The following is a 17,169-nucleotide window of genomic DNA, read 5'->3' as shown; positions in this document are numbered from 1 at the left end:
GGAAGCTGACGGTGCAAGTGTTAAGTGAAATCTGATGACGCCATATAGATGTAAAAATAATAAAATAATCAGTAACCTGTCTTATTAGAATAATAAACAAGTCAGCGTCTGATAACGTATCTGCCAGTTTCTCACCTAAGATAGAAAAAGCAATAAAGTGTCCAACTGTTGGTTGCAAAGAGTTCCAAAGACACGTGCAGCCACCGATTCTCCCGTTTAACTTTACATGGAAAAAAAAAACTGAGCATGTTAAAAGAAAAACACGTGGGCTGTTCGAAACTACTCTGAAGGGGGCTTTAATGCCCTGCACTTTCAAACAACCAATCAGATTTTCATTCTCATTTGGGTTCAGCAACGTGTTGAGTAATCGGTTCATTCATTGTTCATGCATTGCAATACTACCACGCCACCAGAGGGCGCAGTAGCCTAATGATTGTTGCTGAGTGTAGTACGGCGCTAAGGGTGATGAAGAAGTGAGATAACAAGAAAGGAGTTGAAAACGTACGGCGCTCGTCTCTTGCCTCGTTATTATTTTACAGCTATGCTAATGTGATAAAGTCTAGTATAGGACACAATGTTTACCTAAAAGTAATTGTCAGTGGGTTTTATAGCCCCCGATGTATTACCTGATAAGAGTGGTGGCCCAAGATTTCTGTTATGTTGTAACCACAAGTGTAATAAATAGCCTCTCACGCTCGCCAGTTTTCACAAGCCAGCTCTTGGAGCTTGGGTGGCTGCTTTCAAGCACACTTTTTCTCCATATTCATGCATAATATTGTAACGTGCATGGATAAGAAGACACGCTGGCCGCTGGCTGGCGGGTCAGACCCTTTAGTCGAGCGGTTAGCGATGCCCCCTGCGGTGCGGGCGACACGGGTTCGCTTCCCGGCCGCGGCAGTTCCAGAGGTTGCGTTGTCCCCCCGAATTCGCTACATTGGTGTCAAAAGTGGGATGGAGCGACCGTCGGAAGCGCATGCGCCCTGAGGCGTGAAGGAGCTGATATGCTTAAGCGCGGGGACGCGCTTCCCGAAGGAGGGGGTAATGTAACGTGCACGGATAAGAAGACACGCTGGCCGCTGGGTCTGACCCTTTAGTCGAGCGGTTAGCGGTGCCCCCTGCGGTGCGGGCGACACGGGTTCGCGTCCCGGCCGCGGCAGTTCCAGTGGTTGCGTTGTCCCCCCGAATTCGCTACAAATATGGAACAATCAGCACGCATTGTCTGCAAACAAGTCCAGATATATAACCGAATGGATGGATAAGGGTGCGGTTTTTGTTTTAGATGTACTCACCGAGAAAGGCAACCTCTCTGGATATGAAGATTATGTTCAGACGAAGGATATGAATATTTCTCGAAAAGAATATAATTATTGTAAACTACTAATAAGACGCGTTAGCCCCTAGCTAGCTAACGGGTCTGACCCTGTAGCCGAGCGGTTAGTGGTGTCGCCTTGTGGTGCAGTACACCCCGTATCGAATCCCGCACCGGGCAAGAACATAACCGGTTACATTATATGTTATAAAAAGTATATCACAAAAGTTACTGTTCCTCATCAAAAGCGCATTAATATATGGCCCTTTGAGGGGAGAAATCGCCAAGCTCTCGAGGTGGGAACGACCTATCAGAGCCCATATCAGAAAAATACCGACCTCAGATCAGTTATTTTCCCAAATCGACTCTTCGATGGGAACTAAGCTTTACAGAAATATTAGCAGAGAGAGTTTGGTCCGACCCTAATAAGTTCCTCATTCCAGAAGTTCACATGAAGATATTACACAGATACTACCCATGCCATAAATTATTGCATAGATTTAAAGAAGATAACGCTCCAGTAGAGCTTTCTGCAAAACAGAAATTGAAACTATTTCTCACTTCTTCTATGAATGTACTCACTCTCAAGAGATCTGGGTTGACTTTTCTAAGCTTTAACAGATTGACACCAATCTTAGAGGACGTGGTCTTGTTTCTGGACTGTAATACAGACTCACAAATCCGCTAACAGTGCTCTCAAGCTTATCTGTCTTGTCGGCAAATATCACACGCAGAAGGCTGAAGGGCTTCAGATCACACCTGATATTTTGTGTTGAACTGCAACATCTCTTTGACTCTGTTTCTAAGATAACAACGAACGAAAAAGCTATTAAGACCTCTCAAATAACCGAGAAAATGCTTTGGAATACCACCACTACTATTACTACTACTACTACTACTACTACCGGCTGCTCCCGTTAGGGGGCGCCACAGCGGATCATCCGTTTCCTTCCTGTCCTCTGCGTCTTCCTCTGTCACACCAGCCACCTGCATGTCCTCCCTCACCACGTCCATAAACCTCCTCTGACGCGGAGGTCATTTGGTGGGAGGAGTTTAGCGGAGGCAGCAGAGAGAGAGGCGGAAGGATTTGCATTGGATTGAACTACTACTACCATTACTACTACTACTATTACTAATACTACTACTACTTCCGGCTGCTCCCGTTAGGGGGCGCCACAGCGGATCATCCGTTTCCTTCCTGTCTTCTGCATCTTCCTCTGTCACACCAGCCACCTGCATGTCCTCCCTCACCACATCCATAAACCTCCTCTTTGGCCTTCCTCTTCTCCTCTTCCCTGGCAGCTCCATATTCAGCATCCTTCTCCCAGTATACCCAGCATCTCTCCTCCACACATGTCCAAGCCATCTCAATCTTGTCTCTCTTGCTTTGTCTCCAAACCGTCCAACCTGAGCGGTCCCTCTAATGTACTCGTTCCTAATCCTGTCCTTCTTCATCACTCCCAATGAACATCTCATCATCTTCACCTCTGCCACCTAAAAACATATACATTGCATAATATATATTTAAGATTGCATCTCCCTCGTACAGTCTGCTGTTGTCAGTCGTGTTCTTCTTTCTTTCTTTAAATATATTCGATGTTGACGTCATGTGCATGCGCACAAGACGTTAAAATTGACCATTTCCCCACGTGCTAAACTGACTGACGCATTTCTCTGCACGACATTGTAACGTGCATGGATTCGCTACAACATGTTCAGTAACAAAGCAGGCGTTCGGGATTAGCCTGACGGTACCGGCCCGTAGTTTAGGTTCGCTACAGGCTAACGTCAACGTGGGGTTAAGGTTCGGTTGATCTCGGGGTCAGGTGAGGTCAAGCCAGTTTACGTTTAGGCAAAAACCTCGACGAATTCGAAAGCGCCGAAGACACGCCCCCCCCCGCGCCCGGCGCCGGGACAACGTGGGTCGTCGCGTTATTTCTACGTCACAGCTCGACTCGAGGCGTCGGTCGGTGTGGCGTCCCATTCTGAAGGCTCCTCGTCGTTGTTGTAAAAGCTTTTTTTCTGACGTTTTCTGCTGAGCGATGTCCGCCCTCCTGAAAGTAGAAAATGAGCTGAGGACGAAAGTGAGTATGACGAGCACCTCCTCACTTCCGGCTTCACGGCGAGATGCGAGGCCGTAAGTCCGCTGCTAGCTTAATGTGTACTTGGCTAACGTTAACTGTTCTACACACTATACTGATTTTTGCCTCAACCTATGTATTAGGAGGGGCCAGCTGGACCTTGACGCCCGCTACTTACTCATCACTAGGGCTTGCACCATCTATCCCTGTTAGAACCAACTCGTGTTGGTGCCTGATAGCCAACCACCTACAGGAAAATGAATCAAACCCTGTGGTGGAAAATATACCCAGTTAAGGATTTCGGAGGAAATCCAACCCTGCCTTTTGCGTCGGGGTTTCTCAATGAATTTCAGAACCCTTACCCCACCATATAGTTGTTGGGAGCCCCCTAGCCTTTGTTCTGCAAATGCTACCATGCTGCCAGTGTCATCCCCCGAGCCCCCACAAAAGCCAGGCACTGCTAAATCTGCTGATGTATAGAGGTTGGTGTATTGACCAGCAGCAATGGTTAACTCTTTGCAATGCCATCTTCTTCACAGGTGGACAGCTTCAGGGAACAGATCTCAAGTGAGGTGAGTGTCTTTTAGCTATTCTGTAGCTGGTAGCATCAGCTCAACGTGTTATCGTCTGCTGCTGTCCGCATTACACAGCTTGTAAGCGTCCGTTGTCCTGTGCTTTGTGTTAGCATGAACTTTGCTGATGTGTATTATTGTGTCTCTGCACCAACGTCACACTAGCTCTGACATGTTTCTTGTACTTGTAAAGGATGGGACTCTTACTTTGAAATTGCACTCCTCCTTCAATACCGCACCGTTATGGGAGTGGGCGTCTTCATTTTTACCATCCAGATTAGCCGAAGTGTTGTTCTTTTAAAGCTAGACATATTGGACATATAAATGAATGTCTGTGACATTCAAGCCCTATCCGACTGAGTTCACACAATGGTGATTGAGCCGATCACCTGCCGGGTACATCTCTCTGTATTCGCAGTGTACCGGAGTTTTAAATCTGGAGTCTGGGTCAACAACATTCCTGTGCTGGCGCACCGGATGTGATTTGTAGTGATGCGTTTTACGTCAACCAGCAATTATTGATTTGTCAGAGCTGAACTTCCATGTGATGAAAGCGTTGGCATGCCTCCGATTGGTTTGCCTTCAGGGTTTTCAGCCAAAAAGCTTCCAGGCTTCAAAGCTATCTATCCATCCATCCATTATCCAAACCACTTATCCTACACAGGGTCGCAGGGATACTGGAGGCTATCCCAGCAGTCACTTGGCGGCAGGCGGGGAGGCACCCTGGACAGGTGGCCAGGCCATCACAGGGCCCACACACACACACCTAGGGACAATCAGGTCAGGTAACGTCATCATCATGGCGTCCACGAAGCACAGGTCCTCATGCGGGTGTGCTTCTAGATGCTAACCCTGGCAAGGTGGCGCAATGGTTAGTGCGTCATCTTACCAGGGTTGCCTCACAGCAGGAAGGTCCTGGGTTCGAGCCCCGGGGTAGTCCAACCTTGGGGGTCATCCCGGGTCATCCTCTGTGTGGAGTTTGCATGTTCTCCCCGTGTCTGCGTGGGTTTCCTCCGGGTGCTCCGGTTTCCTCCCACAGTCCAAAGACACGTAGGTCAGGTGAGTCGGCCGTACTAAATTGTCCCTAAGCTTTGAAGCTATGGTGGAAAAATCTAACAAGCCTCAAAGAAAAGTTCCTGATGCTCCAGAGAAAAAAGAAACTGCATTCAGAGGAAGGATTAAAGTAAAAACAAAAAAAGAAGAAGAAGAAATCGATTGACGGCGAGGACAAACATTGATATCCATTGGTGTAGCCTTTCCTCATTAGAGAATGCTGAAAGAAGAGTAGTCATTACTCTCACTGCCAGAAGGGGGGAGACAAAACTTCTGCACTGCAGGTTTAATCACATGGGAACAACTTGGATAGCAAATGGTAAACAATAGGAACAATGTCAAGTCAATTTTATTTGTATAGCCCAATATCACAAATTACACATTTGCCTCAGTGGGCTCAACAGCAACACAACATCCTGTCCTTAGACCCTCTCACTGGATAAGGAACAACTCCCTAAAAAACCTTTAACAGGGAGTAAAAATAGGAAGAAACCTCAGGGAGAGCAACAGAGGAGGGATCTCTCTCCCAAGACGCACAACGTGCAATGATGTTGTGTTTACACAATACAACACTGAAAGAGGATAACACAGTTATAATGGCTTTATAAGACAGATGAAGAATATGATGAGGAGGATGCCGAGCAGCATCCAGACGCCACCAGAACGGCCCAGGACCTGAGCCACATGACCACCATCGCCATGTAGACCTGACAGGAGGACCGAGTACATGTGCACACAGGGGAGACTCGCACACCATTCACATACACAGAAGAAGAGAAAGGAGAAGACATCACTCAGAGAGAGAGAGAGAGAAAAGACATGTGAGAGAAGAGAACAGTTTGCAGTAGTCAATCGATACTCTATAATCTCGTCAGCAGAACAGTGGTTGGTGAATTCATTGTGACAGAAACCGACCCGCCGTGCAGTACAGGTTTCAAGCACTCAACTTAAGTTTGGATTTAAAGGACTCAACAGACTGACTGTCTGATGTCAGCAGGCAGGTTATTCCACAAGAATGGGGCCCGATAGGAAAAGGCCCTGCCACCAGCTGACTGTAGAAGAAAAAAAAGAAATTCCCCCTTTTTTCTCCCCATTACATTCGTCCAATTACCCCACTCTTCCGAGCCGTCCCGGTTGCTGCTCCACCCCATCTGCTGATTCGGGGAGGGCTGCAGACTACCACGGCTCCTCCAATATACCTGACAGCGAGGGGGACGTAGCACGTGGGAGGATCACCCTATTCCCCCCCCAGTTTCTCCTCCCCCGTGAACAGGCGCCCTGACTAACCAGAGGAGACGCTAGTGCAGTGACCAGGACACATACCCGCAGACACGGCCAGTCGTGTCTGTAGGGACACCCGACTAAGCCGGAGGCAGCACGGGATTCAAACCAGCGATCCCCATGTTGGTAGGCAACTGAATAGTCCGCCACGTCACCCGGACACCCAGCTGACTTCTTTTTGCCTTTGGTATGCACAGTTTAAGGAGATCAGATGGGTATGACGGGGCCAGCCCTTCTAGGCTTTTATAAGCCAGCAGAAGCACCTTGAATCCTGCACCTTTGTGGCATGAATTACAGGATTCAAGTCTGGCAGACCGATTGTTTTGTGACTACAAGCCTCCGACGGTAAAAACACACAAGTGTGGAGTTATTTGTGAACAACAATCTCTCTCCTTTGATAGGCTGAGCACCTGGTGGCCAGTTTTTTCCCTCGGAAGCTCCTTGAGCTGGACGACTTTCTGAAGGTAAGTGGTGTAGTTATTGTTGACATGTAGCTTGTTAACTACAGCCAGACTAAGAATGAAATATAAGAAATGTTCCTGTTTAAGCTTTGACCCTTAAGATCATTGGGCCTCATTCATCAATCGTTGGTATGTATAAATAAATTTGTGCTTACACAAGAACTCTTAGACAATAGATGCTAGGGGGAAGAAATTACATGTAACCATCAGGCTTTCCTTTTATCAGACAAACTTGAAAGCTCAAGAAATTCCATGGGTGTGTAAAAACAAATTTGTGGGGGCGTCCGGGTAGCGTAGTGTCTAGTCCGTTGCCTAAAAACATGGGGATCACCGGTTTGAATCCCCGTGTTAGCTCCGGCTTGGTCGGGCGTCCCTACAGACACAGTTGGCCGTGTCTGAGGGTGGGAAGCTGGATGCAGGTGTGTGTCCCGGTCACTGCACTAGCGCCTCTTCTGGTCAGTTGGGGTGCCTGTTCGGGAGGGGGAGGGGGACTGGGGGGGGAATAGCGTGATCCTCCCACGTGCTACCAACCCCCGGCAAAACTCCTCACTGTCAGGTGAAAAGAAGCAGCTGGTGACTCCACATGTATTGGAGGAGACGTGGTAGTCTGCAGCCCTCCCTGGATCGGTAAAGGGGGCGGAGCAGTGACTGGGACGGCTCGGAGAGCGGGGTGATTGGCTAGGTACAATTGGGGAGCGAAGGGGGGGGGTCACAAAAAAAAAATCCTACATACAAATGAATGATGAATGAGGCCCACTGTTTTTGTTTAACTTACTGACCCCCTTGGCAATTTGTGGTAACTGAATCGGTGCTCGACTGCACCACATCCCAGAAATCCATTCAAACGAAACCAGACCAGGGTTGTCAAGTCAGCGCCTCACCAATGACCAATGTTTGAACCAATTTGGAAGAACAGGGCAATGGGCAACAAAATGGACACACACCTCATTCCCCATCCGTGTGATGCACGCACACACACACACAACCCAAAACTATTGAACAGACATAACCATTTTACTATGTTCTGTTGTGGCCACTAGATGGCAGCAGCAGAGCAATAATGTCGTTCTTACACCTGGGGTAATGTGAATCAATCAATCAAGTATGAATCAAGAATCTGAATCCTGCTGAGATCAGTTTATCCATCTGATTTTACTCATCATGTAATGTCAGTTACATATCATATTTATCTTAAATCACTGCTCCTATGTCACTGGGACCAAGCACATGACATTAGACTACAGTGGTTTACTGGTGGGACTCCTAACCATCATTAATGACATCTATATATTTTTGTATCATAGCTGTTAAGTAAAATTGCTTTGCAGTCTGAATGAAGTGCTGCTGTTTCGTCTATATTTTGTCATTTCATGTACTTGCACACATGAAATGAGACAAGACGCCGTTTCCCCAGCCCACAGCAGTGCAACACGAAGACAAAAACACATCCAAAAACTACAACAACACACATACTAACACATATATCCAAACTAAACACAAAAAGGAAAAAAAAAATCCCTGGGTGGCCGGGTGGCGTGGCGGTCTATTCCGTTGCCTACCAACACGGGGATCGCCGGTTCGAATCCCCGTGTTACCTCCGGCTCGGTCGGGCGTCCCTCCAGACACAATTGGCCGTGTCTGCGGGTGGGAAGCCGGATGTGGGGATGTGTCCTGGTCGCTGCTCTAGCGCCTCCTCTGGTAGGTCAGGGCACCTGTTCGGGGGGGGGGACTGGGGGAATAGCGTGATCCTCCCACGCGCTACGTCCCCCTGGTGAAACTCCTCACTGTCAGGTGAGAAGAAGCGGCTGGTGACTCCACATGTATGGGAGGAGGCATGTGGTAGTCTGCAGCCCTCCCTGGATCAGCAGAGGGTGTGGAGCAGCGACCGGGATGGCTCGGAAGAGTGGGGTAATTGGACGGGTACAACGTGGGAGAAAAAGGGAGGAATTTCTTTTAAAAAAAATAAAAAAAGGAACATCATAGGCATTGTGTGGGGTTTCTTCTTTCCCCAGGAGTCCATTCTGAATATGACAGACTTGAAGGAAATCCACTCAGAAATCAAGTTTAAAGTACCTGAGCCCATCCTGTTCTCTAACTGCCATGATGGCCTGGATATGGTAAGTCTCCATCGTTTGCCATCAGCTATCCAGTTACAGCTGTATAACATCTGGTTTTCGGGTAACTGCTGTGAATGACAGGTGGAGCGTTGGACTCTTGTTGGTTTCCAGGATGATCAGCTGTGCCAGGCTAGATCTAACAGTCATTAAAAATAGTCATCCAGAACGAAGTGATTTCAATTATTAATTTGAATTAAATGATGTTGAATGGACCATGGTAGATGAGCTGCTGGCCTCAAGAAACAATGACATCATAGAGTAGGCTTTTAGGGTACTGAAAAATCTCCCTTTCTGAGAGTGACAGTGCATTCAGCATCATGCGGCACTGTGGCGCAGTGGTTAGCGCGGTCGCCTCACAGCAAGAAGGTCCTGGGTTCGAGCCCCGGGGTAGTCCAACCTTGGGAGTCGTCCCGGGTCGTCCTCTGTGTGGAGTTTGCATGTTCTCCCTGTGTCTGCGTGGGTTTCCTCCCACAGTCCAAAGACATGTAGGTCAGGTGACTCGGCCGTACCCTATGTGAGAATGTGTGTGTGTGTGTGTGTGTGTGTGTGTTGGTCCTGTGATGGACTGGTGGCCTGTCCAGGGTGTCTTCCTGCCTGCCGCCCAATGACTGCTGGGATAGGCTCCAGCATCCCCGCGACCCTGAGAGCTAGCAGTTTGGATAATGGATGGAATGGAGGTATTGGTTTCAGGGGTCCTGGTTTATGAAATTCCTCCCACCTCTTGAAGGAAGTATAAAAGCACCGAGATAGAAAAAAAAAGCAAAGTCAGAGTAAGCAAATGGAGGGTCTGCCACTTTGGATTTGAGATTTTTGATTTTGAGATACTTTATTGGTCCTGGTGGGGAAATTCCTCTCTGCACCCATCCTAGCTGTGTAGCTAGGAGCAGTGGGCCGCGCCGTGCAGCACCCGGGGACCAACTCCAGATGGTCTTGCCATGCCTTAGTCAGGGGCACAGACAGGAGTATTAACCCTAACATGCATGTCTTTCGGACGGTGGGGGAAACCGGAGCACTCGGAGAAACCCACCGCAGACACGGGGAGAACATGCAAACTATACTTCAGTACTCCCAATGGCCTCGTCAGATCACACCGGTTACACAAAAGGATAAAGAAGAAACAATGCACAACAAAGCTTGTGGCCATATATCAACGGTTAAACCAAATCTCCCAAAATACAACATGTCCAGTCCTCTGGGTCTTGTTTAGGTCGGATAGCCCACTCCAGAATTAAACACAACACAGTTCAGGTACTTAACTGCCCCCGTCGGTGCATTTCTAAGACGGTCTAAATATTCTTGACAGAAGTATGCAGCCTTTCTCATTTTGGGACTGGGCGGTAATGAGATCTAAAACAGCACTCCGGGTTGGTGCAGTTCATCTGCGTGGCTTTAGCGGCGGTGCACTAGCCGCTATTGGAGAGAACTGAAGAAAACTTCCGAGTTAGACGGCACGGTGGCACAGTGGTTAGCGCGGTCACCACACAGCAAGACGGTCCTGGGTTCGAGCCCCGGGGTAGTCCAACCTTGGGGATTGTCTCAGGTGGTCCTCTTTGTGGAGTTTGCATGTTCTCCCCGTGTCTGTGTGGGTTTCCTCCAGGTGCTCCGGTTTCCTCCCACAGTCCAAAGACATGTAGGTCAGGTGACTCGGCCGCACTAAATTGTCGCTAGGTGTGAATGTGTGTTGGCCCTGTGATGGCCCGGTGGCCTGTCCAGGGTGTCTCCCCGCCTGCCGCCAAGTGACTGCTGGGATAGGCTCCAGCATCCCGGCGACCCTGAGAGCAGGACAAGCGCTTCGGATAACGGATGGATGAAGAAAACATAATTACAGTCGCGAGTTCCACTTCTCAGTATACACTATAGAGCTACAACTCACAGATTGTGCTTTGTAAAGAGTGCATTAAAGACATAAGAGCGGTGTATTTAGCACTACACCCTCTGCCACAGCCAAGATAAATAGGCGCTGAATGTCCTCACCAGAAGCGAGGATTAACCCCCGAGCTGCTGCAGCATAATTGGACAGGAAACGGTGTATTGTGCCATGAAGAGAGAGGCTTATTTGACTTGAGTGTCCAAACAAGGTCGACCTTTTCTGCTGTGCTATTCCTGGAACTTGGCATCGTTAAAAGGATGTGACTTCTGAGTTTGAGGTTTCCTTCAAATTAGTGTTGTTTTAGTCCTGGCAGGGTTTTAGATAAACAAGTCTGTTCAACATCTCAAAACAATTCCTGTTTTCTTGGTTCCCGTTAGGATTTCCTGTTGATTGTGCACGCGTGTATTTTCCTGGTTGATTTTTTAAAAATTTTTCTTGTGCGAGTGTGTCGAATTCCTGTTCATGTCACTTCAAAATTGTGTTCATTTAGATTCTGTTGTTAATTTCACGCAAGTACGAAAATATCACCTCAGATTTTTTGTTTTTGAGGTAAAGATGCAAGAACAGGTCTGGAAACTGGTAAATCACCACTTCAAGTTCCTGACTGGTTGGAAAATCTTTTTCGGATTTTCCCCCTCCAATTGTATCCAGCCAATCACCCCACTCTTCTGAGCAGTCCCGGTCGCTGCTCCACCCCATCTGCCGATCCGGGGAGGGCTGCAGACTACCACATGCCTCCTCCCATACATGTGGAGTCACCAGCCGCTTCTTTTCACCTGACAGTGAGGAGTTTCACCAGGGGGGTGTAGCGCGTGGGAGGATCATGCTATTCCCCCCCGACCGACTGGAGGAGGCGCTAGTGCAGCGACCAGGACACATACCCACATCCGGCATCCCTCCCGCAGACACGGCCAATAGTGTCTGTAGGGACGCTCGACCAAGCCGGAGGTAACAGGGGGATTTGAACCAGCGATCCCTGTGTTGGTAGGCAACAGAATAGACTGCCACACCATCCGGACGCCCCCTTGAGACCCATTCTGCTGGTCACAGCAACACTTTCTCGACCTTTGGGCTCAGTATGACATGGGGCAGCAGGATTAAAGGGGGCATCTAAATGTGAAATAGTGCTGCACTGGAAGAACAACATGCGTGCCAGCAGATGTTCTCTGTCATAAAATAAATACTTTGTTTTACTTCAACAGCAGAACGCTAAGAAGAGGAAACTGGAAGATGGAGGAGGGGATGAAAACTATCAAGGTGGAAAAAACAATGAGAATTGTTTTGTGGGGGGTAAGGTTCAGTTTGCCCCCTTAATGATAGTAGAACTGTAGAATTTCATTTATCACACAAATTTCTCATACAGAGATCCACAGCCTTGTCCGTGGTCTGACTCTTAGATCGTCAGTTGTGACTAGACTGTGTTGGTTTTCATGCCTTTCAGGGGGAACCAAAGTGTTGGTAATGCCAGAGGGGATGATCAAAAGCAACGCAAAACTGGTGGACCTGATCGAGCGAGTCAAGCCAGAGATCAGGACGCTGATTGAGAAATGTGACACGGTGGGTTTCTTCGTTTCACACAGAGGGTTGTCCCACAACCTCCGCCCTCCAAGGTGGATGAAACAAAAACTGTTGTGTTCATGCCTTTTTTCTCTAAGCTTAGCATCCTCCCAGACAAGTTCCTGTGACTTGGTGCTCGGTTAGCGTAATACTGAGCTAATTCTTCTGTTCTGTCAATCAGGTGAAAATGTGGGTCCAGCTGCTCATCCCCAGAATAGAAGATGGGAATAACTTTGGAGTCTCCATACAGGTCAGCAAATTTGCGTTTGCAGCATCCATACTGTCCATGCAATGTGTTTGTCCACGTCTGCATCTTACGTTTGTCTTCGTTTGATGGCTGGGAGGGCTTGGTCTGCTGCGTCCTGTGGGCCCAAGGACCACGGCCTTGCCTGGAGCTGTACCCGAAGAGGAAACACCGAGGGCGGTCTGACAGGACGCGGAAGCAGGGCAGGCTAAGCTAACTGCTAGCCCATGCAGACCAGCAGTTCCGGCTGGTGTTCGTTCTCCTGGACAGTGATTTTTTGTTGTTTAGTTTAGATGTATGTATGTGTTCTTGTAGTTCTTGGATATGTAGTTTTGTCTTAGTGTTGCACGGCTGTGGACTGCAGGAAACCATGTGACGTTTCATTTCCTATGTGGACGTGCATGAAATGAAACGACAAAGTGTTCCTGATTCTGATTTGCCTACACAACCATCCATCCATCCATCCATTATCCAAACCGCTTATCCTGCTCTCAGGGTTGCGGGGATACTGGAGCCTATCCCAGCAGTCACTGGATGACATTGCCTGCATATCTTTTGTTGGTTTTGTTGGACAGAGTACTGTCGTTCAAATCCAGCTGCACTGCTTCATCTCTGCTCCCAATTTAAATCTGTTGACGTCTGACAGAGGCTTCGTTTGCTCTTTGCTCCTCTTCATTGTCATTAAATTATTCCCTCTAATTGCATGCATGTGCACGTGATTTGTGTTGGTGTAGGAGGAAACGGTAGCAGAGCTCAGGACAGTGGAAGGAGAGGCAGCGTCGTACCTGGACCAGATCTCCAGGTACTACATCACCAGAGCCAAGCTGGTGTCCAAGATCGCCAAGTACCCTCATGTGGTCAGTACCCACCGCGTGTGTGTGTTGGTCCATATTGGTTTGTCTGTATGAATGTGTGTATATAAACCAGTGAGACTAGGATCAAAATGAACAACTCCAATTTGTGATGTTGTTGTTGCACATGGACCGAATTCATAGATTTTGCTCAGTTTTTGTACTATGAACACCATGTTCATAGTACAAAAACTGAGCAAAATCTATGACCAGCTGCTTTTTTACTGGTGGATTTGTGTTAATAGAGGACAGTTTGCTGCCCGTTTCTGTTGTCTTCGTTGTTTAACTGTAAAGCCTGTGTCATCTTCTGTGGGAAGATGGTGGCGCGAACTCATGCAGTGTCTTTGTCCACGTCTAAGTTTGTGTCATCATGTGAGGTTTTTATTTTGATTGACATTTTTCGTCTGATGGCTGGGAGAGCTGGTGTTGGATCGGCTGAGAGTGTTTGGGCTGCTGCGTCCTGTGGGCCCAGGGACCACGGCCCTGCCCAGAGCTGTGCCCGAGAGGAAACACCCGAGGCGGCCTGGTGGTGGTCTTGCCTAGCGTCAACGTTTGTGTCGTCGTGTGGAGTGCGGGGGAGGTGTGTCGAAGGTGTCTGGTTGGGAGAGCCTGGTCTGCTGCGTCCAATGGGCCTGCCCGGAGCTGCGTTGGAAGAGGAAACACTGAGGGCGGTCTGACAGGATGCGGAAGCGGGGCACACTAAGCTAACTGCTAGCCCATGCAGACCGGCGGTTCTGACAGTCATCCTGGCTGCTGTTCATTCTCCTGGACAGTGTTGTTAACTGTTTGTGTGTTTTTATCTTTTGTGTTGCACTGCTGTGGGCTGGATGAAACGAAATTTTGTTTCTTTTGTGTACACAAGTACATGATAGAGATGACAATAAATTGTTCCTGATTCCTGAAATAAGACTATGTCCATGTGATGGTCAATAACAATCTCTCTCTGTGTGTGCCCATGTCTTCAGGAGGACTACAGACAGACAGTGTTGGAGATTGATGAGAAGGAGTACATCAGTCTGAAGATCATCGTCTCGGAGCTCAGAAACCAATATGTGAGTGTCACACACCAGTGAAATCCCATTATGAACCTCAATAATATCTTTACACAGCACCACTAAGAGCTGAGTTTCTGTTCTGAAGGATTTGGCCAGTCTTTCATTTGGGTTTTGCATTTGTGCTGCTAACAATAATGGCATCAGGTCACTTTAACAAAGCACTTTGATGGTGTTAAAAACAGACAAGAGGACCAAGCCACTCCTTTCCTCAGACTAAAAAGGCCGTCATTATTGGGAGTCCAGGTAGCATAGCGGTCTATTCCGTTGCCTACCAACATGGGGATTGCCGGTTCGAATCCCCATGTTGCCTCCGGCTTGGTCAGGCATCCCTACAGACACAATTGGCCATGTCTGCGGGTGAGAAACCAGATGTGGGTATGTGTCCTGGTCGCTGCACTAGCGCCTCCTCTGGTCGGCCGGGGCGCCTGTTCGGGGGGGGACTGGGACGAAGTGTGATCCTCCCACACGTTACATCCCCCTGGTGAAACTCCTCACTGTCAGGTGAAAGGAAGCGGTTGGCGACTCCACGTGTGTTGGAGGAGGCATGTGGTAGTCTGCAGCGCTCCCCGGATCGGCAGAGGGGGTGGGGCAGCGACCGGGACGGCTCGGATCATCATCATCATCATCCTTTGACTGCAGTCGAGCATTCATGCTTGTCGTTTGCTGATAGTAGACTGAGATCGCAACTCCTTCGGAACCCAGTTTCTGTTTGGGTAAGATGCTAAACTGCAACCGCAGGCTGTACAGGGGTAGCACCTTACCTCAGCAAGGGCGCTTTGGCTAAGTATGACATCCCTACTGATAGAGCTGATCCTCCTGCATGCCTGTATGGTACTTCCCATGGTGCCCAGTCCAGCCAACACATTGGGATAGGAGAAGGGAACTCGGATTTCAAATCCACCTGCTGCCTTGTGGGTTGATGCCTCTTTAGGCAAAGGTTAAGAGACGGTAACTCTGAATTCAAATCCCCGGGCACAGTCTACCCAGCTGTCAGTACCCGGAAAGGGTAAACCATTCCCCAGGCGCTGCACGGCGGCTGCCCACTGCTCCTAGCTACACAGCTAGGATGGGTTAAATGCAGAGAGTGAATTTCATTGCATGTATGTACAAATGACAACTAAAGCATATTCTATCCTATTCAGGGATGTACAAGACAGTAGTTTGTTTTGTTATTCACCCCATAACTGGGGTAACCTTGACTCAATTACCAGGACATGTCCATGTTCAAGTGGGCCATGGTAACTGGTCTACGGGGGGGGGGTTACTCCTCCGGAGGTTTTCTGCCGGGGTTTGCCCCGCCCTTAGCCTGTGGCTAAATAGCCTATCCCTCAAGGCAGCGGGTGGCCGGTTACTTCCTAGGGCGCCGGCCGGCGATTCACCCAAAGCCAGAGCCCCGCTAGCGATGACAGTCTGCACCACGAGCAGGTGGGGTTGACTCGCCTGGTGGAAGCTTTGTTTTGTGCTAGACATGTGTGTTTTGACACACGCCACCAGACCAGTTCAGACCTAGACGGCTTGGATGAGTGGGGTAATTGGCTAAGTACAATTGGGGAGAAAAAGGGGGTAAAACAATTTTTTTATAACCACTAAAATAACATGAAACATATTGAAAGAATGATAAATATATGTACGCAGTACGTTCTGTTGTCAGTAGTGTATTCTGATGAGCTTCATATTGAACAGGATGACGATAAACTCACTGCTGTTACACTCGCAGGGCAGTCTTTTTGTGTCTGAATATCTAAGTCAGTTTATCTCACTACCTTTCAGACCGTCTGACTCACTCTCTGTACTATAAGTCACACTTCATGTTTGGTCTGTTGATGACAGTAAAAGATGAAGTTTTACTGTTTGTGCTAAAGAATAAAGGTGATTGAGAGGCTCCATACCAGCCCATGTGAAACTGTGTCTCTAGCATGTACAGTAGTGGGCAGATGAAGTGATTGTGAGTCTTAACTTCAGCTGGACAGTGGTAACCACTAACCTGATGTGTCCTCTCGTTAGGTGACCCTTCATGACATGATTCTGAAGAACATCGAGAAGATCAAGAAACCAAGGAACAGCAATTCAGAAGCTCTTTACTAATGACTTTCCTACACACACACACACACACACCCACCTAGGGACAATTTAGTTATGGCCAGTTCACCTGACCTAGGTGGTGCAGTGGTTAATGCGGTCGCCTCACAGCAAGAAGGTCCTGGGTCTGAGCCCCGGGGTAGTCCAACCTTGGGGGTCATTCTCTGTGTGGAGTTTGCGTGTTCTCCCCATGTCTGCGTGGGTTTCCTCCGGGGGCTCTGGTTTCCTCCTACAGTCCAAAGACATGTAGGTCAGGTGACTCTGCCGTACTAAATTATCCCTAGGTGTGAATCTGTGTGTGTGTGAGTGATGCCTGGCGGCCTGTCCAGGATGTCTTCCCGCCTGCCGCCCAGTGACTGCTGGGAAAGGCTCCAGCATCCCTTCGACCCTGAGAGCAGGATAAGCGGTTCAGATAATGGATGGATGGGCGGTTCACCTAACCTACATGTCTTTGGACTGTGGGAGGAAACCAGAGCCCCTGGAGGAAACCCATGCAGACATGGGGAGAACATGCAAACTCCACACACAGCCCGACCCGGGACGACCCCACCATGCCGCTGAAAACCCTATGTATTATTCTAACGTACTCACACATGATCACCTCCCCCTGCACACTTCCCTCTGTTCCGGAGTACTCCT

At 48.7% G+C, this 17,169-nt stretch overlaps 1 protein-coding gene across 1 annotated transcript; it reads left to right on the top strand.

The window, feature by feature from the left end:
• The first annotated feature begins 3,265 nt into the window (after positions 1-3,265).
• On the top strand, positions 3,266-16,649 carry LOC130119290 (proteasome activator complex subunit 3-like). Its single transcript, XM_056287746.1, has 10 exons — positions 3,266-3,393; positions 3,930-3,962; positions 6,698-6,760; positions 8,770-8,874; positions 11,947-12,001; positions 12,186-12,301; positions 12,483-12,551; positions 13,280-13,402; positions 14,362-14,448; positions 16,456-16,649. Exons 1-10 carry the CDS (start codon positions 3,352-3,354, stop codon positions 16,534-16,536), a joined length of 774 nt encoding a protein of 257 aa, XP_056143721.1. The 5' UTR covers positions 3,266-3,351; the 3' UTR covers positions 16,537-16,649.
• The last annotated feature ends 520 nt before the right edge of the window (positions 16,650-17,169 follow it).

The sequence above is a fragment of the Lampris incognitus genome, chromosome 10, assembly GCF_029633865.1.
Source record: "Lampris incognitus isolate fLamInc1 chromosome 10, fLamInc1.hap2, whole genome shotgun sequence".
Lineage (NCBI taxonomy): Eukaryota > Metazoa > Chordata > Actinopteri > Lampriformes > Lampridae > Lampris > Lampris incognitus.
Note: the sequence above shows the minus strand (reverse complement) of the source record. Positions and strands in the feature narration are given on the sequence as shown.

What these genes read in the sequence shown, in the direction of transcription:
- LOC130119290 (XM_056287746.1), top strand. Translation starts at nt 3,352, where the DNA reads ATGTCCGCCCTCCTGAAAGTAGAAAATGAGCTGAGGACGAAA. An exon ending in AAAATGAGCTGAGGACGAAA is followed by an intron (nt 3,394 to 3,929) that starts GTGAGTATGACG and finishes TCTTCTTCACAG; the next exon opens with GTGGACAGCTTCAGGGAACA. An exon ending in CGGAGCTCAGAAACCAATAT is followed by an intron (nt 14,449 to 16,455) that starts GTGAGTGTCACA and finishes TCCTCTCGTTAG; the next exon opens with GTGACCCTTCATGACATGAT.